Source organism: Phoxinus phoxinus (genome assembly GCF_949152265.1).
Source record: "Phoxinus phoxinus genome assembly, chromosome: 14".
In the NCBI taxonomy this organism is placed as follows: domain Eukaryota; kingdom Metazoa; phylum Chordata; class Actinopteri; order Cypriniformes; family Leuciscidae; genus Phoxinus; species Phoxinus phoxinus.
Genome location: NC_136889.1, coordinates 27,389,103 through 27,414,469, shown reverse-complemented (window position 1 = coordinate 27,414,469; position 25,367 = coordinate 27,389,103). Strand labels below are relative to the sequence as shown.

The 25,367-nt window shown below is 37.3% G+C and overlaps 1 protein-coding gene across 1 annotated transcript in view; it reads right to left on the bottom strand.

The window, feature by feature from the left end:
* LOC307010858 (CUB and sushi domain-containing protein 1) overlaps positions 1-25,367 on the bottom strand; it is a 605,591-nt gene that overhangs the window by 358,387 nt on the left and 221,837 nt on the right. The window contains exon 3 of the mRNA XM_079635929.1: positions 9,561-9,673. Within this exon, the coding sequence (XP_079492055.1) occupies positions 9,561-9,673 (113 nt within the window). The remainder of the gene's footprint in view (positions 1-9,560; positions 9,674-25,367) is intronic.

Genomic DNA, 25,367 nt, shown 5'->3' with positions numbered 1-25,367 from the left:
TTAAACCGAGACAGAGGTGGGTTTTAAAGAAATCGACACTAAAACAGAGCATTCACACAGAGTGTGACGTCTCAGTGAGTAGCAGTTGCTGCGTCCCAATTCACATACCATCCGTCCTAAATAGAATTTGAAATTCTAATTAGTGTGTCCCAAATCGTAGTATGTTGAAATTAGTATTTAAAAAATACCCGGATGGTCTTCTTTTCCGGTTAGAATCCAGATCTGCAGATCTGTGCACAGTCGATTAGAACTACATAAGGATAAAAAGTGTTTAAAAAAAACAACAAACATGGTGGATGTGTGAGTCTGAAAGTTAAGTAGAAAGGTTTAGATAAAGGGATCCGAGTGATTAATTATCAGTATCTAACCTGATAAAAAAGATATTTGCAACAGCATTGTGAACTTTTGTAAAGATACGTTTTGGTCATTAACTTTTAAATGCATAATTGTGCAAATGAGTTCTCTGCATGAAAGAACCACGTGTGGCAGTTCAATGTGCTACTACATTGCTTCCCGAAACGGTAGGACATTAAATTGAATGTGGAAGATTCTAACTATAACAACAAGATGATTGAGGGCACGCAACTGTCGGTTAAAGACGCAGTTATGACGAAATAGTATATCCCAATTCCCAAAGCTTGCCCACTCTTCTGCTATACACTTCACAAAAAGAGTACAAGGCCTACTTTTAGGGGGGTAGTAAAAGTAGGCAAATTTGGTTGCAGCACATGTGTTTGTCCCTGAGTTACAGTTGATTTGGTGAAAGAATGTGGCTCTACACCTGAATTAAACCATGGAGCTTTAAAAGTGACTGGGTCAAACGTCAAACAGATATGAAGGGGAGAGTTGCTTGCTGCCGGTGTTTGATCATGAGGCGACCGCAGAGCTTATGGGATGTGGGGGTTACGGGACACCACAGCTGCATCAGAGTTATCGTTTGATCCATATCCCCCTATGACGGTGTTTTTGATTTGGAACTTTCGTTGTTTATGTGTTTATGTTCTGTTGGACTGATGTCACTTGTACTTGCTACTTACAATCACATGCTGACACGCTGACTAACATTTACACTGATTTCTTGACATTTCATGTTTATCTTATTGTTTACGCCGTGGTTGTGTGTGGCGTCTCCCTTATTTTGTTGCGATCTAACGGATATAATCGTAACACAGAGGGTGGAAACAGGTGCTGCAACAATGTAAATGAGAAAAATAATGAGTGTTTTCACATTAAATTATGTAAATGTACAGTATTCTAGTAGACCCCATAAAAAATGACCTTGAACAGCTGCTGACAGAAGGTGGAGCTCTTTACAACAAACACTGTTCCTCTCGTTTGGCATAGATGAGCAGTTGCAGCACAGACGCAACCGATGTTGCCCCCTCTCTCGCATCCTTGCCTCTCGAATTTCTACATTTGCATGTACATTTTGAGTATCTTCTATGTTATCCTCTCCAACTGTGTTACACTCTGGTTCAAATAGAAAGGGCTGAACGGAAGAGAGTCAAGAGAATGTGTTGTAGCAATTTGACGTAAATATGCAGAATGCAGGATTTTTTTTTTCAACTTTTATAAAAACGGTGACAACCAAATCGTATTAGTATTTTATGTTTGTTATTAAAAATAATAACAGATGCTAATATAATATACAAATGTAAATAGACTGTGCATTCATATTTCAGCTACAGTAGGTGTATTTACTGTAACATTAGCATTCACGAAAAGTAATAAACAAATGTAAAAATATAACACTATATAGACTTCACTGTATGAATTAAATACACTGATTCTTAAAGCTACTGTTATTCAGTCAAAATCAGTGAGTGATGATGTTCTCTTTGTATTGTGTCGTTTGAATAATATAACCAACAGCAATAGGTGTATTGGGCTGCTGTCACTTTAAAGGGGTCATGACATGAGAAACCAAATTTGCCTTGATCTTTTGGTATATAAGAGGTCTTTGTACCATTAAAACGTCCTGCAAGTTTCATAGCTTAAGACGTCCTCCCCATTATAAACGAATAATTTATTTAATCAAGCTCTAAATACAGCTCGTTCTGGATCCATGGTAAGAAGTGACGTCACGGTACGAAGTGACGTACCAGCGTTTGCATAATGACCGCCTCCAGCACAAGACAACTACGCTTTAAGCGCAAGACAACTACGCTCATTTCGTATCGTTGTCGCGCCCGCGCGCCGCGCGCCTCACAAGTGTTCAGTGGACGGACAGCGAGTGGGTCTGTGTACAGGGAGATTACGACGCCGCAGATGTGCTGTTCCTGGCTGTGGACAAACAACATCTTTGAATACGCTGCGAAAGATCCAGTCGTCAGGGAAAAATGGATGCACTTTATTTTTTGCGGACGTGTCAGTCACGGCAGTGTTAGTTTAAGCGTTTGTTCTGAAGGATGACTGTTTTGAGCTTTGCCAGAAAACTGTTGCTCAAAGATAAGTCCGTGCCGTCTATTCTGGGCTCAACAACGACGACGCAAACTGTAAGTAATGTATTTAAAACTTTAAACTACTTTTTAAATACGCTGAAAGATCCAGTCGTCAGGGAAAAATGGATGCACTTTATTTTTTTGCGGACGTCCCAGTCACGGCAGTGTTAGTTTAAGCGTTTGTTCTATACATTTAAGGATGACTGTTTTGAGGAAAAAATCCCAATATGATGCTTGGCTTTGCCAGAAAACGGTTGCTCAAAGATAAGTCCGTGCCGACTATGGGCTCAATAACGACGACGCAAACTTACTTTTTACCATGGCTAATATAAACACATTTGTATAAGAGAATCTTGCAAATATGTCGCCTTTCTAGTAGGCCTACATGTGATAGAAAATTAAAAATGTTGCCTTTATCAATGCTGCATCTTCTAAGATGGCCTGTCTGTGCATGCATTTTTGTCCGTGGTACACCCTATCATTTCATTGGAATTAGTTAAATAATGTTAAACTGTTAGCAAATGAAGCTATTGGATAATTATGCAACAATAATCCGTTTTCAAGTGTCTCGGGTTAATTTTTTTTTATTAATTCAAAATAGTTTCACTTTCCATGTGGACACGGGCTGATCCAGTCTTCGTTGTTGTGGTGATCGTTCATTTTCCTCTGATTCTGGCTCAAACATAATAAGGTTTTATCATTGCCAGAGCCATCGCTTCGCATGCATCACCCGCTATTAAACAGTTGCGCCGAATCCGCAAACGTTCTGGCTGGGGGCGTTAATATTGATGCATAGGCACTGACGTTAGCCAATCATAACAGTGGGCGTTAACACTGAACTCTTAAAGGGGAAACACCCCCAAAACAGACTGTTTGAATCAGAGGATGAGAAACAGGGTGGGAAAAGGTCATAAATCACTAAATTTTAAAAGTTTTTGGTAAAAAAAACTATAGTAATACTATAATTGCACCTAAGGGAACATAATAATAAAATAAAAAAAACCATGTCATGACCCCTTTAAGTCCTAATGCACAGCTCTAACATAGCTACACATACATATCATAATATACTGACACATATCCAAACTGTTTACATTCATACAATACAGTATGTTGCTGTATTGATGTAAAGCTTGTGTGTACTTTAAGCACAATAAGATGCAAAAGAGAACTTAGTTAAATACTCACACACATGACAGACTTTCAGTGTGCGTGCGCATTGGGTGTACACGCTTAGAAAAGCTTGTCAGAACAGCGTGCAAATAATAACGTTTTACTGGCAAGGCTTTAACCCCTTACTACACTCCCCCATTTTGGCAAGTGGAAAATAAATGACATACCCAAAATAAAAAGGTTGCTGCTCATAAGTCATTCTGAATAGACATATTACCAACATATATTTAGAAAACCAACACTTGAGAGTTTACAGTTCAAGACTCAGAATGTTATTAATAAAAAACTAAAATGTAAATGTATACAAATACTATGTGGATGTACGGTATAACAATGTATAACCACAAGCCACAAGTGTGGTCATGCTTTATTTCAAATCTGAGGATGATATCTCTAAAATTATGAATTTTCTTAAATATTTTCTAAGATCATGTCATGAGTTTTTTTTTTTTTTAGAGAAGGCTAATAAGATGCTAATAAAATATTGTTTTGCCCTTTAAACACCCATTTGCAGTCTGTCTAATGTCTGGCGAGGAGAACTTCTCATTTCATGTTCTATTGTTCTCACTCAATGAACATTTCACACCTCTGCCATGAAAGAGACTTAATCTTCATTATTATTTTATTGTTATTGTGTTTGTATTCAGCCATTATATCCTTTATTCTGGCTTTTATATGGCTTGCCCATCTACACCACTTTCATCCCACTATACAGTAATCCTCCTATTATCTGAAGTCTTTCTAGAAAACAACAAAAAAATACATATTCTTGGGACTTTATGTTAATTATTTTAACAAATTAGATTATGGCTCCTGGCACGACAGGTGCATTAGATTTACAATTAGCATCAAGATACATGACGCAATTTAAAAGATTAATATGACCCTTTTACTCAAAACTGACTTTAAAAAAAAACCCATTGAATGTTTGTATTAACTTCCGATCGTGATCTAATGTGGATTTTAGTCATATAATGCTGTTGAACTATGTTAGCATTTTATATGCAGCTAATCGCTACACCTGCTTAGCATGTATAATGTTAATCATAATAATAATCACGTTGATTGTAAAATGATTGACAGCTGTAAGCCGAACGAGCGAGTGCTGAGATCCTGGCTGCATCCGAAAACTGTATGCAGCTGACTTGTTGCCTCGCTGCCTTATTGGCAGTGACTCTGTAGGCAGCGTTTGCACATGAAGGTACCTCACGAAATTGATTTTGGACAGACTTCTGAGGCAGCGTAAGGGTTTTAATGAACAGCTAAATAGAGCTAGCTTTGGTGAGAACTAAAAAAATATTTAATTACTACAGTAGTAATTTCTCGCTAGAAATTACATCAGAAGTGGAAAATGTTGATTCAAAACGTAAATTTACACACAAACAGACCAGAAATAGATGTCACTGCAAGCCAGTTTTATCATAAACAGTGGTCAAATATCAAAGCTGGAGTCTTTAATATTTCTAATGATACTCCAGATCAAGTAAGAGTGTGATGTTTTAACGTGAGGTGAATGTTGAACAACAATAATCTGGGGCCGTCTGCAATCTTTGCACGTAAAGGGGTTTTAAAACTCATGCAAATAATAAACGTTCGTGGTGGCGAAGAACTGCAGTGTCACTAGAGCGTAAGCCTATAGATGCGTTTCAACATGTGATGTGAAAGTACCTCAGGTTGTATGGTATGTTTGGATGTGGGAGCAAAAACTGCAACTGATAGAATGCACTGTAGCACGATACTATAATCTCTCTTCGAAGGCAGATTGTGAAGACATAATCGTTCACAATATATTATTGTGATATCGGAAACCCCTACCTTTCATCATCTTTCATGAATGAATGTTAGAATAAAAGAAGAGTGAAATCTAGTTCAAAATATCCTTGTTGATTTGTTAATCTCATTCAAGCACACAAAATTGAAAGCTTTACATTGACCAAGTATAAACACAGCAGTACCAGCAATATAAGACATCAATGTTCAATCAATCAATTAATTAGCTGCAATAATTGTAATAATTATTCTGACAAGTAATTTAGTTGCAAAGTGCATGACAATGATATCAATTTTCACATTGTTACTTCATTATATTGGCAGCATAAGCATTGTGACTATGACCCATCTCATCTCTAGGCAGTGCTACTGATATGTCATGAATCCTAATACAGTATGTCTACTCTGCTGCCTTAGCAAGCTATCCCCATGCTAATTTATACTGGACATCAGAAGCAAAGTTTATGATGGATTTCCAGGCATAGTGGCTACAAAACCCCCAAAAGTTCAAAAAACGTTATTCAGTTAGATTAAACTATGCACATTTGGCCACCAGAGAAACCACCTATACAAAATACCATTAACCTGATGGATTGGGCTGTAATGGGGTGAGAGGCGCATTCCACATGCATTACAGGGAAAGTTCACACACCAACTGAAAATTATTAAAGTTGATGACTTTACTGAACTTTAAGTAATACACATACAACCAAGGAAATGGAAAGAAATCATAGACCTTATTTTACACACATTTCAAATACCAATTACATTGTGGGCTAAACGACAGCAAATATGGTGATCAACATAAATTAAAAGCAACACTAAACACAGTAATGTGGACCATCAAACACATTTTTTTCAACTAAACCTGTAAATTCTGACAGCTAAACTAATAGTTGGAAAAATCAAATGGTTTGAGCTGTTCATTGAAGCTTTACACAGAAAAGTAACAATGTATAAACAATTCAAACAAAGTGCTGCAAAGCAGAGGTGTAGTTACAATAAAACATGGAAGAAAAAAAAGTGTAAGATTCTGCGTTCTGCTATACAATAATAATATATTTCTGTAACAAATTCTTCAAGTTAAACCTATCTTTTATTTTGACGGATTGTTGTGAAGATCTTAGAGTTTCTGTGTGTAGGCTATATGATATGACGATTTTCTCGTAAAGTGAGAGTAAAGTTTCTGTGTGTGTATGATATGACGATTTTCTCGTAGAGTGAGAGTAAAGTTTCTGTGTTTGTATGATATGACGATTTTCTCGTAAAGGGAGAGTAAAGTTTCATCTCAGAGCAGCTCTGGAGATGAAGTTTGTGTGGAGTGTAGACAGCAGATGATGAAAACTACGGTGGCTGAGAGAGCTCAATGTGCTGCAACTGAAGAAAACACAAGCAAATAGAAAAAGCACCATCAAATAAAGAAAACATCTTCATCAGTATGACAACATGTGCTGCAAATACTCACAACGCAACCAAATACAGAAACGCTCTGCAAATACTCACAACGCACATATGATCAGGATGTTAAATTAAAATAAGCAAAAAACTCACCTTTCAGGTCATCAACCACACCACTGATGAGTAGACATTGAACAATACGCATATCCAAGCCAGGTTCGTCACTTGCTGGGGTCCTCTTGAAACATTTGCAGTGTGGTCTGTGCTATGTGCAGCGTGTTTCTGTGTTTGGTTGCATTGTGATTATTTGCAGCACTTGTGTTATCAAACTGATGAAGATTTCTTAATTTGCTGGTGTTTTTGTATATTTGTGTGTTTTCCTCAGTGGCAGAAACACTACGAGCGTCACTCAAACTTTCAGTATGTGTACATTTAACAAACCGTGTCATTCATTCGCACAGAGACACGCACAACAAGCAGACTTCATATTTAAATAGCAGTCTTTTGTGCTTTAATATTCATTGTCCATAATCCCGGTCCATATTGAAATTTGATTAAGTGTACAGCATTACTTTTGATTTATTCATTCACATTTACCAAATTCTGTGACATTCTGCGTTAACTGGTCTGTTAAGTCTGAGTTTTATACACTGCGTAAATAATAGGGCCCTAAAAGTAGACTGTCTTTAGTTTTTCAAAAATGTCTATAGTATAATCTTTAGTAAAAATGTTATCATGTTGATAATTTAGAGGTCTTAGATTTTTGCGTATCAAATATGATACTGTGTAGGCTTTGTAGGGTTAACAGTAGGATATATACAAAAAAGCTGGGGGGTGCATATGTGAGCTCAGGTGAGAGTTCCTGAGACAAACTTGTGGACATGAGCGGAGCTGAGAAAAATTCCTTACACAGGAAGAAACATCTCTGTCACACAGCACGTACAAAGCACACATTGTCAACACATCAGCATCCCACAGCAGCATCTCAGTGACGACCATATGGTCAAAAAATAGACGCGTTTCAGGCATAGAGCTGACACCAAAAAATAGATGGAAGTAAATGCGCGAGACGTTGCTAGTGCAGCCTTCCATAGCTGCTGCTAGTAGTTATCACCTAAAGAGACTTCAGGCAATTACGATGTGAATGATGACTGCCATAGTTCATGCTCATGGCGAGGTTAAACGGAAAATAAAGCATTAAAATAGATATTCTTATAGATAGCTCAATAAGAATAGTGACTTAACTCTGCATCATTCATAACCATAGGGTCTCACAAGTCGCAAGTTTATGACTTGTGCCCTAAGAACGGCTCATACAATATTAATCTCGGAAGCTAGTGTGACCCTGGCAATGAAATTTAAAGCTCATATAAAAATAAAAATAAAAGGTATATTTACCTTGAACATACAGTTCTTTTGGAGCAAATCTGAGGAACTCATTTGGCATGGCCGACCTACAGATACTGGTCACCAGGCACCAACTTTTTATTAAAACCAAAATTTATTTTAAAGATTATTATTATTTTTTTAAACAAATGGAAAACATGTAAATATCAATTAGGACAATGTTTACTCAGCCTCAAATGTTCCATGTTCCAAAATCAATTTTCCTTGTAAAACACTAAAGGACAATAAAATAATAATAATAATAAAAATAAAAATGTATTATTGTGCAAGTTTGACTAGCCACTATGTACTGTTCTGTCTGAAACCTTACAACAACAGTATAAAGGTTTGGATCAACTCAAAGATAAAAAGATGAGGACAGACATTTTTTTTTTTTAAGCACATTTTACCTAAAACTATTTCTGCAGTCACATTTTGCAGCTGTACATGCAGTATAACACCAACATGTAAAGTTGAGGTGAAAGCTCTGGATCAGAATATATATACAGTATTTATTACCATTTCCTCTTAAAATTAAACAAATGGCTCTAGGTTTCAAAGACAAATGAAATTACATCAACTTGAGTCTGGGGTGCCTCTTTTAATCCCTAAACTAATCTCAAACACTTATTGATGAGTTTGCAGGGTGTGTAAATCTAGTTTCCCTGAGCCTTACAATCAATCTAGAGAGGACTCGCAAACTAAATTAAACGCTGCAGGACAAAAACAGTATTTTACTAAACCAGAGAGAGCATCTCCTTAGAGTGTTTAAATGCACCACTACACTTCAATCCAACCTAATCTGCCAAATACTTTTTTTTTTAAACATTCATGCGCTATTTATTCTCAGCCCCAGATGGCACACTCACAGACCAGTCTGTTCAATGACCGCCTCATGCATATTGCACACAAAACTAGACAGAGCTAGCAGAAAATAGCTGTTTCAATAGGAGTCGTTGGGTTTACGCAGGTTGTAGGAGTCAGTGTGCGTCACTCTGGCTGGAAACTAAATTGGGCTGATACATTGAGCGATTCTCTAGTTGCTGGTCTACACATGTTTCTGTTTTATGTACAGCTACTCACATATCAAAATAATTCCCTCCCCTAAATGGCCCATAAAGACAAAAATAACTGTGGTTGGTTGCTTTACATAATGGTCAAAATGTCTATTCTTATCTAAGGGGGCGGTTCTTGTCCAGAATATGCTGTTATAAGGACCAGGTTTCTATGCCGATAGTCAAAAGTCTGGTTAAGCACGTCTGTTTGCCATCCTGTTGGCACTCATGCATATGGCTAGACCAGAACTAAGCAAATGGGGCAAACAAAAAAATGACATGTTTAACACGCAAGAATCATTTTAGGATCTTATGGTAAAAAAACAATGTTTCCTACCTTCATAGATTGCTTTAAATCCTTGGGCACTCACTGCGAAATCCGTAGTAAACCACAGTGCCAAAATGGACCCTGAACTCACAATGGGTGATGGCAACATGAAGCCAGACAACCTGAAATTAAAATTGTAAATGCAATGTCAATGTTCGTCAGTATAATATTCAAATTTGATCCACCACACATAATATTTCACATAAAAGAAACAGGTCATTGTGTCATTTGTTCCAGCAGTTTTCCAAAATATCTTTGTTCTTTGTCATGTTTTTAATGAGCAGGACCGACTCATCTCGGTTGCTCTCAGGGGGAGCAATCACACAGAGCTGCCTGTTGACTCCATGGTACTGCCTCACCTTTGACACCACCCTAATGATTTAGATGACTATAACAAGCTGGAGATAAAACGGGGGTCCTCTGTAACAAATACCAGCCGCTGTGGCTCTCAAGTGAAGGAAAAGTAATGTTCTTCGATGAAAGCCCAGATATATAAGCTGGTCTCATTCCTCAGAGATCTCAACTAGCAGTGGTTATCTGACCCTAACAATTCACCCGAAGTTCATGGAATTCTTTAAAGATGATTCATGTTATCTCAGACCAATGTAAAACCAGAATAGAGCTCATTTTCTACCTAGTAGTTGAACAGAAAGGTGATTATAAAGATACTCAGAAGATAAACTCAGAGGACATTTGTATTGCTCAAAGCTGATAAAACACGATGGTGATTGCAGTTGTTTAATTTAAGATAACCAGATTTCTTGTCAAATAAAAAAAGACATGTACGAGACCATGTTGTGCTGTACAGTAAGAATGGAGGCATAAATGAATGTAAATACATTTTCTTAACAATTTGCTCTTGGCAAGTTATGCCCTGGATGAGAAATGTTCATAGAGAAGAGTTCATATAGAAAGTTATAACTTTGGGATCATGGGGTTAATCTGAACAACATTTTCAAGATCAATTTTATTGCTGTACACAGAGAGGAGTTGTTTTTGCGTTTACTTTTTGATCGTAAAAAGTACATAACTTTTCTAATGTCTCATTTATGTTTCATAAGAAACATTTGAATTTTCAAACAACTGAAGTAACCAAAGTTTACCAAACAGGTATAGCATTTTTACCTGAGTGATGTCTGGAGAGTAATGTCTGATCCGTGAACAAGTTGATTCTTTCCAGTGAACCTGCTGAATTGAATTCAATGTTTCATTTGTGAATAAGACTGATCCAATTAATTATCTGGTAAAAATTAGCCAATAACAGGGATAGTGTCAGTGATTGAATGTGCGTGCAACTGATGTCACAAAAATTAAGTTTCAAATTAATTTGAGTATTTATTAAATCAAATATTTAGGTCATGACTTCTAGTTATTTGTGAACTAAATCTGCTCTAAAAGGAAAAGCTGTTTAAACCCATTGAAATGTTTAAATGTGGACATTTGTTCACATCCTCATTCATGTGTCACCATCTGTATGGGGTAGGCAAATGTAGGTAATATAACGCAAATGAATGCCCATGTATCTTCCCCCTGTTATAGTTTCAAATGATATAAACAATATTTTTGCATAACAATATGTTCCTTAGTACATTAAAATCAAGTACTTTTGGACTTTTACTTATTAAGTAAAGCTGAGAGTACTTATATTTTACAGGAGTAATATTTTAATAGGTTATACTTTTACTCAAGTACTTGATTTGTGTATTTCATCCACCACTAGGAGCAAGGACACGTTCAGTGCCATCAGATTCTCTTGTGCTTTGCTAGTCGTTGTTTTGTGGTGAATCGTGTTAATGTTTTGGGTCAGATGTTCCTGTCTTTTCATGTGGAGTTTTGTTATTAAAATAAACTAACACATAGAATAACATAGCTTTCAACACACTCAAATGCAGTTTAGTATGATAGTTTAGACAGAGAGAAACAGTGCTGCGTTACCTCAAGTTTCATTGGTCAAATAAACTGACATGTGTAAGTATTAATTCAGCACTTGACTGCGGTAGAAATGAAATGTCATCATTACTTTAAATTCCGCGGGACTCGCGTGTGGTGCTGAGATCTGTCTCTTATTAGCAATCGCTCCCTGCTTCATACCACAGTCATGTTAAAAACATCAATGTATTCACTCATCCATAAACATTATTAGATCCATCGGCTTGACGACAAGTTCCATAATTCCGCAGGAAATTTTTATTTCAAACTTTGTTATTGTAAGAGGTTAAGCGACCTCTAGTGGCGGAAAAAAATACATATTGTATCTTTAAATGCTTGAAGAAAAGAAACGAACCAAAAATGGTACATTTTGCCCTTACTCACTCAAACTTGTCAACAATGTTATTGTTGCGAATGTAGGTTCATTGACAGATACTTGCATATATGAGATGAGGACATTGGCCAATTGACAAATTCCTCATTTATATATAAAAAAAAAAAATCACTGTTCAGGTGAAATTCCTTAGCTGGTTCCCCAAGGTGCTCTCTGTCAGGGCTCCTACACATGTAAATTATGAGTTGGATAAGTATCCCGCAATCTTAGTGTATTGCTTCTCCCCATAACAGACTAGTTCACTCTGGTCTTATATCTCTGGACTCCATTCTGCCCCTATAGATTCCATCTCTTTTCTATGGGTGGTACAGTAGCTACTAGTCAACAAAAAAGCCTATAAATACAGCCGCCGCGAGGCCGCTGCATTAAATACAACCCATTCACATATGGCAATCGTTCGCGAAATCCCCACCAGGTGACGCAAAGAGAAGGTTTACAACATTGCTCAGTAAGTTTTTACTTGTAAATGAAGATAAAATTATGAAATATATGACTGGTATTTTACAAGTATTTTATATTATTAGACAAGGTGTGCATTATGCCATTAAAATAAGTAAAAATATAGAAACGGTAGATTACTCTGAATTGGAATATTATGGCTAGATTTTAAGGCATACATTGATATGTCAATATTTTGACCAAATGAGTGGAAGGAAAAACATTTTGTTTTTGTGCACATATCTTTAAATGCAAATAAGAAGGCTTCCCAGATGAGGGCTTGAGCCTCGGATACTCTGCCAAAAACTAACAAAACATCTGTTTGGTTTTGATTATCATCTTTATCGTGGTCACATTCACATGACATTGCAGTTCTTCATCATCATGAAAGTTTATTATCTGCATGTGTTTTAAAGCCATATCAGTCTAAACTTCTGATTTATGTTTTTTCTGAGCACTCACATCCAAAACATGTGCACAGAAAGCTGATGTCAGACGGTGTGTCCCCATGATTATTAAAAGTTATTTTTCATGTGTTACTGCGCTTAAACTGTCAAAAACACACAAAGTTCACATAAACATAGTCGTTATGTCTGTGAACGTAAACAGCAAGTAAATAAATTGTATGTGTATATTAGATTGTGTATTAAAGTGAAAGCAGTGTAATATACAGTGCCTATTGCTATATGCTGTTAATATGAATCAAACAACAAAAGAAAAACAGAAAATCACTCGCTACTCTTGATTGAATAACTTAGCTTTAATAAGAATACATTTCTTACTTGAATGCTGCTGTTAAATGCTCTGGTGAGGAGATAAACATGGCGGGCTGTGTACAGCTCATCAGGGTGGGGTCTATGCTAATAGAGTCTGTCAGCAATGGTGGGCGGGGCCTAATCATTTGTGAGGTTAAAAAAGCTACACTCTGCAAACGGCTTGTTTTGAGACAGGTCCCCTTTAAAAATCAAATATTTTAATGTACTGTAGATAATTCAGTTTTAAACTAAGTCATTCCGTGTAGAAGCACCGAAGATCTGGAACTCACTCTCACCCTCAGACTCTTTATTCTAAATTTAAATTTCAACCTCAAAATATGTGACCGATCACGGAAAGTAGGGACACAAGTCGGTTCTGGGGCATTTGAGTTATTCACAGATTCTGAAAGTGTCCAAGCTGCCCAACGACGTGTAACACATGGAAATATGATAATATTTGGAGAAGTTGTGGCCATTTGAAGGTAGGCACTCAAAAAAAGTTAAAAGTGGAGAAAACGGCCTCTAAAGATTGTGCAGTTCTCACCTATCTCTGCTGCTGGGAGTGACAATAGGGCTCATTTACATCTCATTCTCATTTAGATAAGCCGTTCGCCCTGTTAAGCTCCCCCCTGTAAAGCTGTAAAGCACAGGGGGAGCAAAAAGGTCAGGAAAATGTGCCATCAAAGAACAAAAAAAAAGTTTGCAAACAGGTAATATATAAATAAATGTCTCTTACCATCTACCGATAAAACTGTATAGGCAACTCTATTGATATCAGATAGAGCCAGCTAGAGCGCTGCATAATAAGTAGCCACGCTGTAGGGCTGGGCGATATGGACCAAAAGTCATATCCCAATATATTTAGGCTGAATATCGATATATGATATTTATCCCGATATTTTTTCCGCAAAGTGAGAGCAAATGTTCAGTCAAAGTCAAAGCCAAATATGGACTTCACTGTATAAATTATACATTGATTCTTATTAAAGTTACTATTAAAGTTCTCAGTCAAGAGCAGTGTGGGGTGTCCTCTGTGTTTTGTTGTTTTATTAACATTAAATTATGGATCATCATTTACTCTCTCAAGTTGTTTTAAACCTGAATAAGTTTCTTTCTTCTGTTGAAGTTATTTGGAATAATGTGGGTAATCAAACAGTTGATGTTCCCCAGTGACTTCTATATTTATTTCCTATGGAAGTCAATGGGGACCAGCAACTGTCTGGTTACCCACATTCTTCAAAATATCTTCTTTTGTGTTCAGCACAAGAAATAAATTAATACAGGTTTGGAACAACATTAGAGTGAGTAAAAGAATGACAAAATGTTTATTTTTGGGTGAACAATCCCTTTAAGGACAAGTGGCTGCATGTTTACAATTAGGGCTACTGTCTATTTAAGACCTGAAAGCAACGCGTCTAATATGTACGCATAATATGACATGCAGATTTCTCTCAATTTTCTCTTTCAGTTTAGACATAACCAACTTTCTTTATGTAAACCTTGAGTGTATTTGACAGTATTAGCTCAAAAAGACTCGAAAGATAACTTAGTCTAGTATCCAGGCGCTGTTAGACAGGCTTTTAGTGCATGTGCGCATCGGGTGTTTGCGCTCAGATAAGCGGATGTTAGAACAGTGCATCAGCAGCGAATGACATGTTTAACCAGCAAGGCTTTAATGCACATGCAAATAATGAACTTTTGAGAACTGCAGTGTCCTGTTCCTCTGCGTAAACATGTGAGTATTTGTCGCGTTGTACACTGGGCTGTTGAGACGCAGACTGCTTCAAAAGCACGCAGCAGCTTGCTTGTAGCAAGGATCACAGCGCAAATTTTAACTATATCGATATATGCGATATGGTCTAATTGCATATCCCATTTAAAAATATATCAATATATTTTTATATCGATATATATCGCCCAGACCTACCACGCTGTTCCCTTGGAGGGCGGGGGCAATAACAAAAGAAACAAAAGCCAGCTTGTCCAGTATGGAAATACACACAGACAATGACACGCCCCTACTGCAAGCTATATATCCGAAAAACAAGCCGATTTCAACCTCAAAATGTACGCTTTGAAATATACAAATACTGCTATCTAAAACATGGAAAGGGTTCTTTGTGATCTCAACAAACAGATTCTGCAAAAAAGCGAAAATCACCAATTTTGAAAAAAAAAAAACGCTTCTTTCTCATTTTGCTCGAAAGTTGTGCTGCCGACTTGTGTCCCTACTTGCCGTGATCGGTCACATATGTTTTCTCAATAGTGATGCATGTCGTTATGGGTAGTATATGGGCCTTAAGACTTCCCCACTACTAAAAGCTAATTCATACAGCACCAACATAGGCATCCAACAGCAACAGACACGTTTGTCGGGTTTTGTTGGGGCAGTGCATTACCTGCCAGTAAATATGTATTAAACATTAGTGGTTTTTGTATTTTTACCCATTTTTTATGTACAGTGGGGAGAACAAGTATTTGATACACTGCCGATTTTGCAGGTTTTCCCACTTAACAAGCAGGTAGAAGTCTGTATTTTTTTATTTTTTTTATCATAGGTCCTCTTCAACTGTGAGTGACAGAATCTAAAACAAAAATCCAGAAAATCACATTGTATGATTTTTAATTAATTAGCATTTTATTGCATGACATAAGTATTTGATACATCAGAAAAGCAGAACTTAATATTTGGTACAGAAATCTTTGTTTGCAATTACAGAGATCATACGTTTCCTGTAGTTCTTGACCAGGTTTGCACACACTGCAGCAGGGATTTTGGCCCAGTCCTCCATACAGACCTTCTCCAGATCCTTCAGGGTTCGGGGCTGTCGCTGGGCAATACGGACTTTCAGCTCCCTCCAAAGATTTTTCTATTGGGTTCAGGTCTGGAGACTGGCTAGGCCACTCCAGGACCTTGAGATGCTTCTTACGGAGGCACTCCTTAGTTGCCGGGTCGTTGTCATGCTGGAAGACCCAGACACGACCCATCTTCAATGCTCTTACTGAGCGAAGGAGGTTGTTGGCCAAGATCTTGCGATACATGGCCCCATCCATCCTCCCCTCAATACGGTGCAGTCGTCCTGTCCCCTTTGCAGAAAAGCATCCCCAAAGAATGGTGTTTCCACCTTCTTGCTTCACGGTTGGGATGGTATTCTTGGGGTTGTACTCATCCTCCTTCCTCCAAACACGGCGAGTGGAGTTTAGACCAAAAAGCTCTATTTTTGTCTCATCAGACCACATGACCTTCTCCCATTCCTCCTCTGGATCATCCAGATGGTCATTGGCAAACTTCAGACGAGCATGGACATGCGCTGGCTTGAGCAGGGGGACCTTGCATATGCTGCAGGATTTTAATCCATGACGGCATAGTGTGTTACTAATGGTTTTCTTTGAGACTGTGGTCCCAGCTCTCTTCAGGTCATTGACCAGGTCCTGCCATGTAGTTCTGGGCTGATCCCTCACCTTCCTCAGGATCATTGATGCCCCATGAGGTGAGATCTTGCATGGTGCCCCAGACCGAGGAAGATTTACCGTCATCTTGAACTTCTTCCATTTTCTAATAATTGCACCAAGGGTTGTTGCCTTCTCACCAAGCTGCTTGCTTATTGTCCTGTTGCCCATCCCTTCCTTGTACATGTCTACCATTTTATCCCTGATGTCCTTACACATCTCTCTGGTCTTGGCCATTGTGGAGAGGTTGGAGTGTGTGGACAGGTGTATTTTATACAAGTAACGAGTTCAAACAGGTGCAGTTAAATACAGGTAATGAGTGGAGAACAGAAGGGCTTCTTAAAAAAAAACTAACAGGTCTGTGAGAGCCGGAATTATTTCTGGTTGGTAGTTAATCAAATACTTATGTCATGCAATAAAATGCAAATTAATTATTTAAAAATCATACAATGTGATTTTCTCTCACAGTTGAAGTGTACGTAACAATTACAGACCTCTACTTTGTAAGTAGGAAAACCTGCAAAATCGGCAGTGTATCAAATACTTGTTCTCCCCACTGTATACACACACACACACATAAAAAATGGGTAAAGATACAAAAACCACCAATGTTTCAGTATGTGATGTCAAGTGTTTGTTGCACTTGCTTTGACACATCATAAATGCTATGAGTTTGTAAAATCTGTTGAAAAAGTATGAGCAGAATTATGTAATGCTTTGCCAAATACTGATTTCCTTTCACTGTGTGCAAATGGAGCTTAAGCACTGTGGCTGAAAAAAAAAACTATTTGTGCTGAAGTAATCAACCATAACTTGTTTTGTAGGGTTTAGGCCCTCTACATGCTACTCATCTCTGGTGGCATATCTTAGCAACATAACTGTGATAAATCCTTAATTTCCTCTCACCGTTGAGCAGTGGCACCTCCAGGAAATGTTTAATGGGATGGCCAGAGGAGCACAATAGTGATGTTACATGACACTGAAGCTTCAAGGCACAAGTAGAGCATGCAGCACAATCCTTTTAGAATGATACATAGCTGGTATTAATCAACAACAGGAAGATATACTTCATAAAACATAAGATTTCCTATTGAGTTACTAGTGTACTGAATAATATTAAACAGTTCGTATTGAGCTGGGGAGACCAGTCCCAAAAGCAGCCAACATCTCCTTTGTCCACACAAGTATTAAGTATTCCATAGACGCCAAACTGAAGTTGGAACCCATTTGCAGTCTATTTAACGATTGGGATCCATATACAACAAATTAATTCTAGACACAAACTAAAAAGACTTGCCTAAAACTCACCAACAGGTTATATGAACAAACAAAGCTAGACAAAGGACTTTGGCAATAAGTGGGCTTTATATACACATGGACTAATGACAAACGAGATTCACCTGAGCATGATAAAGAAAACCAAGATCAACCAATGGAAACATAACATTTAAACAATGGAAACACATGGCCAGAACACATGAGGAGATCAATAAATCACGTTATGAACCAACCAAAATCAGACGTGACAACAAGAGGTCAAAATAAATTTACAACATTATTTCATTCTTAAACAGACAAAAAGAAGAAACAAAACAGATTTGAAATATTGCATTTCTCCCTAATTGAATGTGTGAAAGCTCTAAGAGTGAATTAACAAAGCAATGGAACTAAATGAAGGTGTTTTTGTATGTCATGGCGGTATAATTGAACAGTAGATATTGAACGGTGACTTGAATTCTGCAGCAATGTTAATCCAAACTAAATTCTCTGAGTGCTTGCTGGCATGTACAGCAGACAGATAATGGCTGTTTGGCAAAGTGCTTACCTGCAATTTCTCTGCCAATGTAATATGATTATTCAAGCATGACTTTACAAGGACTGCATTTTCCAAGAGGGTTCACAGGTCAAAAAAGTCCAGCTCATGAACTGATATAATCTCCGTCCTCCACAGTGAGGTGTCCACTGGGCGTATATATAGCATTTTCATCATCTTTTTCCTTTGGCCTGTGGAAGGTTATCGTGTTTTAACCAAAGAGAACTGTGTGGCCGAGCATCTGGAGTTTTTATTAGAGCCCATATCAAAAGCGATCACATTTGTTCAATCACAGTCTGAGCAGATATGGTTCTGGAAGAGTTAGCCCAGAGCAGAGGCAGACTGGGACAACATTTCAGGCCAGGAAATCTCACACTCATCCCAGGCCATCCAATACATCCACAACAAATTTTGAAACCATAGACAACCTTATTTGTTGTATGGCCATCACCATCACATAAAAAAGGTTTAAATCCTTAGGCTGTGGGCGTGGAAAATAATTAACGGTTCTCTCTTGAATTGCACCTTCACTTCCATTTTCCTTTTCATTCTCTTTCATTTTCCCTGATATCTCTCTGTTTCTCACTTATTAGAGTATTACATTAGGACCATGAGTATTACATTAAAGCAGAACTCGGCAACTCTAGTCATTTCTTCGCTGATTTTCACTTTTGTTGTTGCATGTTTTCCCCACGAGCTCCCCCTACAGCTGGGTACAGCTGTGGGGCGTATATTTCACAACACTGTTGTGAAAAACTCACTTGCGGCATCCTCTTCCCCCTTTCAACCGCTGCTCATCTGCATTTGTTATGATCGGAGCAAGCCAACTTTATTGTGTGGAGCTATGTCTACCGAGGTGGGTAATACATCATACACATTATCATAGAACATTGACATGTACATTTTGTATTCTGTAACCAACCATAAAGCAGTTTGTGTTTCTCGCTCGTTCTTGTTCTCGCTTCTCACGAGACTTCCAATTTCTATCTTGCCGGGATAGAAATAGCTATCTTGCAGTCCCCGAGTTGCAAGGTTGGTTTTCCGCCTGGGAACGCTGGGGGGAGCGGGGTCACCAATATCACCAGAACAGGTTGTTTAACCATCCAAATGATTTCTAGACAGTTTTATGAAGTTAAAAAAGTTGCCAAGTTCTCCTTTAAGACAATATTTTATTTAAAAATGACAAACTCTCAAACTATATGTCTAAATTGCCTAAATCTCAAAATTAAAACAATAACTACATCAAGAAAATATCTTAATAGAAAAATCCTAATACCGTATATTCAATTATCATGAGTCATGGTTTTCCCTTACGGAATGCTGTGGACCTGTTCTGTCATATTAACTTGTCTTCGATTTGGTTGCACAGCTCTAAGTGAGAATACGGAGTCACTATCTTGGTGTGATTAGGTTCTCTTTGTAACACAGTACTTTCCCATCATCACCATGAGTACCACTGTGTGTGCCAGAAACAGAATTTCTCCACTGTATCTAGGTAATGACTCCAGTTTCACTGTGTTAATGAAGTATTTGTCCTTTTGGCTTTACCACCACAAATTTGAATGCTCAGACTGGCATGTTTGTCTGCACGGATGCAAATTTGCAAGAGATGAGAAGAATGCAAGCTACTCCACAGAGGTAATTTATTCAGAAACAACAGCTATGAGAAATGTTATAAAAACTGCTATAAAGCTATAATAACAACACTGCTGAAACTAATGTGCTGATGACCCAGCTTGCTTGAGACTAAGTCAGATCCGAGTCAGAGTTTTTGTCCTAACCAGCTGCGACAGAGACACGCGATGATTCTATTTTAGAAACGGTTTCTATTTTTTCTGCGACGTCACGACTGGGACAATAAACACAAAGTGTGGCAATGATAATCTCAGGTACTGTTTATGTGCTTTATTTAATGTTAAAAGTGTGTAATGTGACTTTGAATATAATTTAGTGCTCCAGCTTTGTAGCTGTAAAAGCAACAATGGATAATTCACCTCAGATCTTGAAATTAAACAAATGGAAACAAGAACATTCAAACTGGAAAGAAACAAATGTATTATTTGACAAAGATTGTTTTAATAACTCAGTAGCCTATGTATTTGAATACTGTTTAAATTGTGCAATAGTTGTGAATTTGATTATGTAGCCTACTTATCGCTTTTCTTGCGATTGCCATCAAGATTACTCTCTGGTGCTGTGCACTTGCCGTGAGACCCTGCCCACACGCTGTTCTGATTGGCTGTGGGTTTTGATTGATTTGTATGCATCTCGCAGTCGCATCTAGTGTGGACAGACAAATTATTTGTCACTGGATCTTATCGCATCGCGTCTGGTTAGGACACGGTGTAACACAAAAAGTGTTACACATAAAACACACGGTGTAACACAAAAAGCCCCTTTGTACCCTATAACCCAGTTTTGACCAGCTAGAAATTCAAGTTGGTCTAAAGTGGTCTTTAGACTCTGATGTCGGACAGACTCTAGAGTGGATTACTTCACAAACTTCTGCAACCACTTACAGTATTTTGATCTTTAATTCAGATGGATTGTACTGTACAGAAGAAACTGTACTGTACAACTTAATAATGAACCCACCTTGAAATGACCCACTGTGTTTTGTTCGGCTCTTTTGAAATAAGAGATGCATAATTGCTCTAGTGAACATTCATTTGAAGGAGTATTGGCCCTAACCTTCACATACTGTGCTATTATGTAGAGAATGAAGGGGAAAGATATTACAGTGATACAATCATACCATTGGGGATTCTGAAGGACAAATCTCCGCCTTTGAACAGACATTCAATCAGAAAAGGAATGTAGCTAGTGAGGTCACCAAAACTTGACTGCTCGCAAAAAAAAAAAAAAAGGTGTGAGGATTTGGGTTTAAAAAAAGTGAGGCCTCAGATACTGAGATGAGCGGAAACTGAAATATTTTATCGTTGTGATCTTTTGAAAGTCGCAATGCTGTTCCCATAGTTAGTTTCGTTAGTCCACATTTTACTTTTAAAGTTCCATGACAACATGGACATGTTAAGTTCAACAACATCAAATATCCTTCACAAGGAAATAAATTAAGTTTACCACACATTTCCTACTAATAACTAAAGATCCAATTTTTACAGCGTTATGTTGACTTTACATTATATCTTTCAAGTGTTAGCTTTTTTGGAGTCACAGATTTCAATTTCATCTTTTGATATTATGCGGTGTTATTTTACATTTGACAGTGGCAAAGAAAAAAACAAATGATCCTGTAAAAAAAAAAGAAAAGAAAAAAAAGAATTGCAGCTGAGGTTGCCAGATATTAAGTAAAAGATTTTCAGGTAGTATGGAATGGCATACTCTGTCAAGTCAAGTCAAGTCATGTCATCTTTATTTATATAGCGCTTTTTACAATACAGATTGTATCAAAGCAGCTTCACAGTGATAACATGAAAATAATACAAAAAAAAAACAATTTCATCATCATCCACCTTTAAGGCAGATCTATAATATTGTTGAATATTAAATGTCCCCAACTAAGCAAGCCAGAAGGTAAGGCAACAGCGGCAAGGAACCAAAACTCCATCAGGTGACAGAATGGAGAAAAAAACCTTGGGAGAACCCAGGCTCAGTCGGGGGCCAGTTCTCCTCTGGCCAATGAGTGAACAGTGTATGAAGTTCAGAATGAATCAGAGTCTTATATATAACATATTTAATGTTAATGTGGTAACACTTACAATACAGTTCCATCAGTTCCAAATCTTTAGATATTTTTTCACCACCTCCATATTGGATTTGTCATGAGCTCTTGGGTACCTTTTATTTTATTTTTTAGATCTAATGGTCTTTTTTTCCTGGAGGGAGACTCGTTCCCTAAATTGAACCCTCCCAAAAATAGTATACAGAGTGAATCATGAATTGGCCACAAGGTGAAACATTCGTCATCGTCATAAAAGGGTGGGCACACCACTGGTGACAACCACTGGTGTAGTCACAATATATTGGTATATCTATCACATGGCTCGGCAAGCCCAGGCTCTTCTTGAATTGCAGTACAAGTGCATCAATCATGGAGTGGCAACTCTCTTGGTCTGCTATGGAACAGAATACCTGACAGAGCTCCATTCTATAAGGCCAGAACATTGTTCCACATCTGTCTCCTCCTGATGGCTAGGCTGTGTTTCCTAGGCTAGAAAATAAAACTACAGCACAATATGTATTTATCGTAATAAAGATTTCAATTTGCAGTACCTTCAAGTATTGGACAACCTGTGCAATACTAAAGGATATTCAAAATGTGTAGCCTGGGAGCCACTGTGGTGCTACTTAATTAGAGGCCAAGCCCGAAGGGTCATAGCCCCTATAGCATTTTTATCTTATTTGGGGTGCTGCAACCCATGTTGGAATTGAGAATTGTAATTGTTGCTTTTCTTTAGTATTATTCTTCCTAAATTGGAGTCTATGGCAGCCATACAGATGCATTATATAGTTTAATGCTGCTTTCAGAGAAGTTCTAAATAAAAACAATAATATTATGTCAAAAAAACTACCATGGAAAAAACAAGTTCCAGTGTATAAATATATGGAGTATCCAAACCGTAACCAGTTTTTATTACAAAAGTATAGGCCTATATAGGCAAATTTAGCAAGGCTAAGACTGTGTGCTAAGACTGCTGGCTGCTCTGCCAAATCTTCATCGTCAGTTAGGAGCCTGGGTGTGCTCTTTGATACCAATCTTTCATTTCAAAGCCACAATATCTAGCATCTGTAAAAACAGTTTTCCATCTTAAATATATATTATATATATATATATATATATATATATATATATATATATATATACATACATATATATATATATATAAATTACAACACATGCTCCCAATGACAAATGCAGAAAAGTTAGTTCATGCATTTATGACCTCAAGGCTAGATTATTGGGTGACATGTAATGATATATCTGAATTAATATGTACTTCAACATGAACAGCATGATTACTGAAGATATGACATAATTATAAGGCAATAAAGAGTTATACTTAACTTGTACTTAGGATTCATGCATGAATAACAGCAGCCTTAACTACACGTTAGTACATGTTTGATAGTTAATGCATCAATTAACATTTAGGGGTAAACTAAATCAATCAGGCTCCAAAAGAAGGAATAAAAAATATTTTGACTTAGAAATAAATTTAATAAATGTAATATTGTCATAATTAAAAATGTTGACATAAGCAGCTTTGTCATAAACATTACTTTTTGCACAGGATTAGTGTGTCATTATTTTCACTGATCCTCATCAAACAACTTATTAACTTATCAAAAATACTAAATCCACTAATAATTTATCTTAGAAGGTCTTAATCTGTTGTGTGATATTCTTTTTCCCATTAAACTAAACCTACTGTGACTTACAACAGTTCCTGAGGAATCGGTTGCCCCTTCAAATAAAGTCATGACAAAATAATGTATTAGTAAGCCATTAGTTGATGTGCCCCCTCAAGAAGGTCATCGGGTCTGTGTGGAGGACCTGTCCGATTCTTGTGGTCTTTGCTGAGGATCTGTGCCGATGGCTATCATGTCGGCGAGGCCTCCACAGGGGATAGTCTAGTAGACTCTCACAGATATTCAAGGCTGTGTTTTGGTCGTGTCTAGGAGCAGGTCCACCAGAGTTTGGGTGCTAAATAGGAAAACGATCTACCCACTGCATCCATTCTGTCACATGAACGAACCACTGTCGCCATTGGCTTGCTTAGTTTATAACATAACTGAATCAACACTGAACTGACTTCAGCTGAAGAACAGCATAAATGCATCATTTTCCTGTCATCACTGTAAAGCCTTTTTGAAACAATCTGTATTGTATAAAGCGATATATAAATAAAGGTGATTAGACTTCATATTTGTTATATAATATAATCAAATAAAAAAAATTGAGAATAAATAAATACCACACCCAAAATTACCAGAATTTAATGTTCCCCAAAAAGGCTCACACTCTAGAAACGCCCTCATATGAGTAATGAAACTGGTCTTAAAAAAATGTATTTGGGCCACATGAACGTTATCTCTAGACTACGTTCAAAAAGGGCAATTAAAAATTTAAGTTGACGCATTCATGCAAGCTATCTATCTTTTGCCATTGTGAAAAAAAAGTTGAAATCAATAAAGTTGAAGTCCCTGAGCTTGTCTTAGAGCGTATTTCTGAATATCTGATATAACCTTTTCTCAAAAAATGTTGATGGTTGGGAAGACTCCACCATGTCACATTGGTTGCAGCAAGGAGAGTTAAGAGGCAGGATTTACAGTTGTAATTAAAAAGTATTCTACCCCCATTGCAAATCAGGTGTATTGGCAAAAATCGACATACTTTCAGCTGTTTGCAATGAACAAATCAATAAAAAGTCATTGAAATTGCTCAACACCATAAATATTTCAAGTGGTTTCCCCAAATTCAACTGAAAATGCACATTTTAATGACTTCCGCAGTCTCAAAATTATTCAACCCCTTCATGGCAAGTATCTTTAGTACTTAGAAACTTGCTGCAATGACCTGCTGCAAATGAGATGTATAACCAGACACCAGCTTCTGGCAGAGTTTTGACTAATCTTAGCCCCTTCCTCATAAGCAATGGTCTCCAGTTTAGTAATATTCTTGGGTTTGCGTGCTGCAACCGTCTACTTACACAGTAAGTAAATTCAACATCGGACATTGGATTTATCACTCCATTTTGTGTTAAATTGTCTGTTTTGGCTCTTTAAGCCTTCAAAATATTTTATGCGTTTGTCTGTTTTGGCTCTTTAAGCCTTCAAAATATTTTATGCATTTGTTAAATGCAACCCAAGCATTTCAAAATTTGACCTGACAATCAGTGATGACAATATTTACATATCCTAATACTTTTGCTTCGCATAATTAAATGGTTTAAGAAATGTTACACTTCGCCTGCACAGCAAGCAAATCAATGGCATGACAAAGCTACAACACAATAATTTTAATGAACAAGGCTGTTGACACTGCATTAATCGACATCCTCATCTGACGGCTCCGT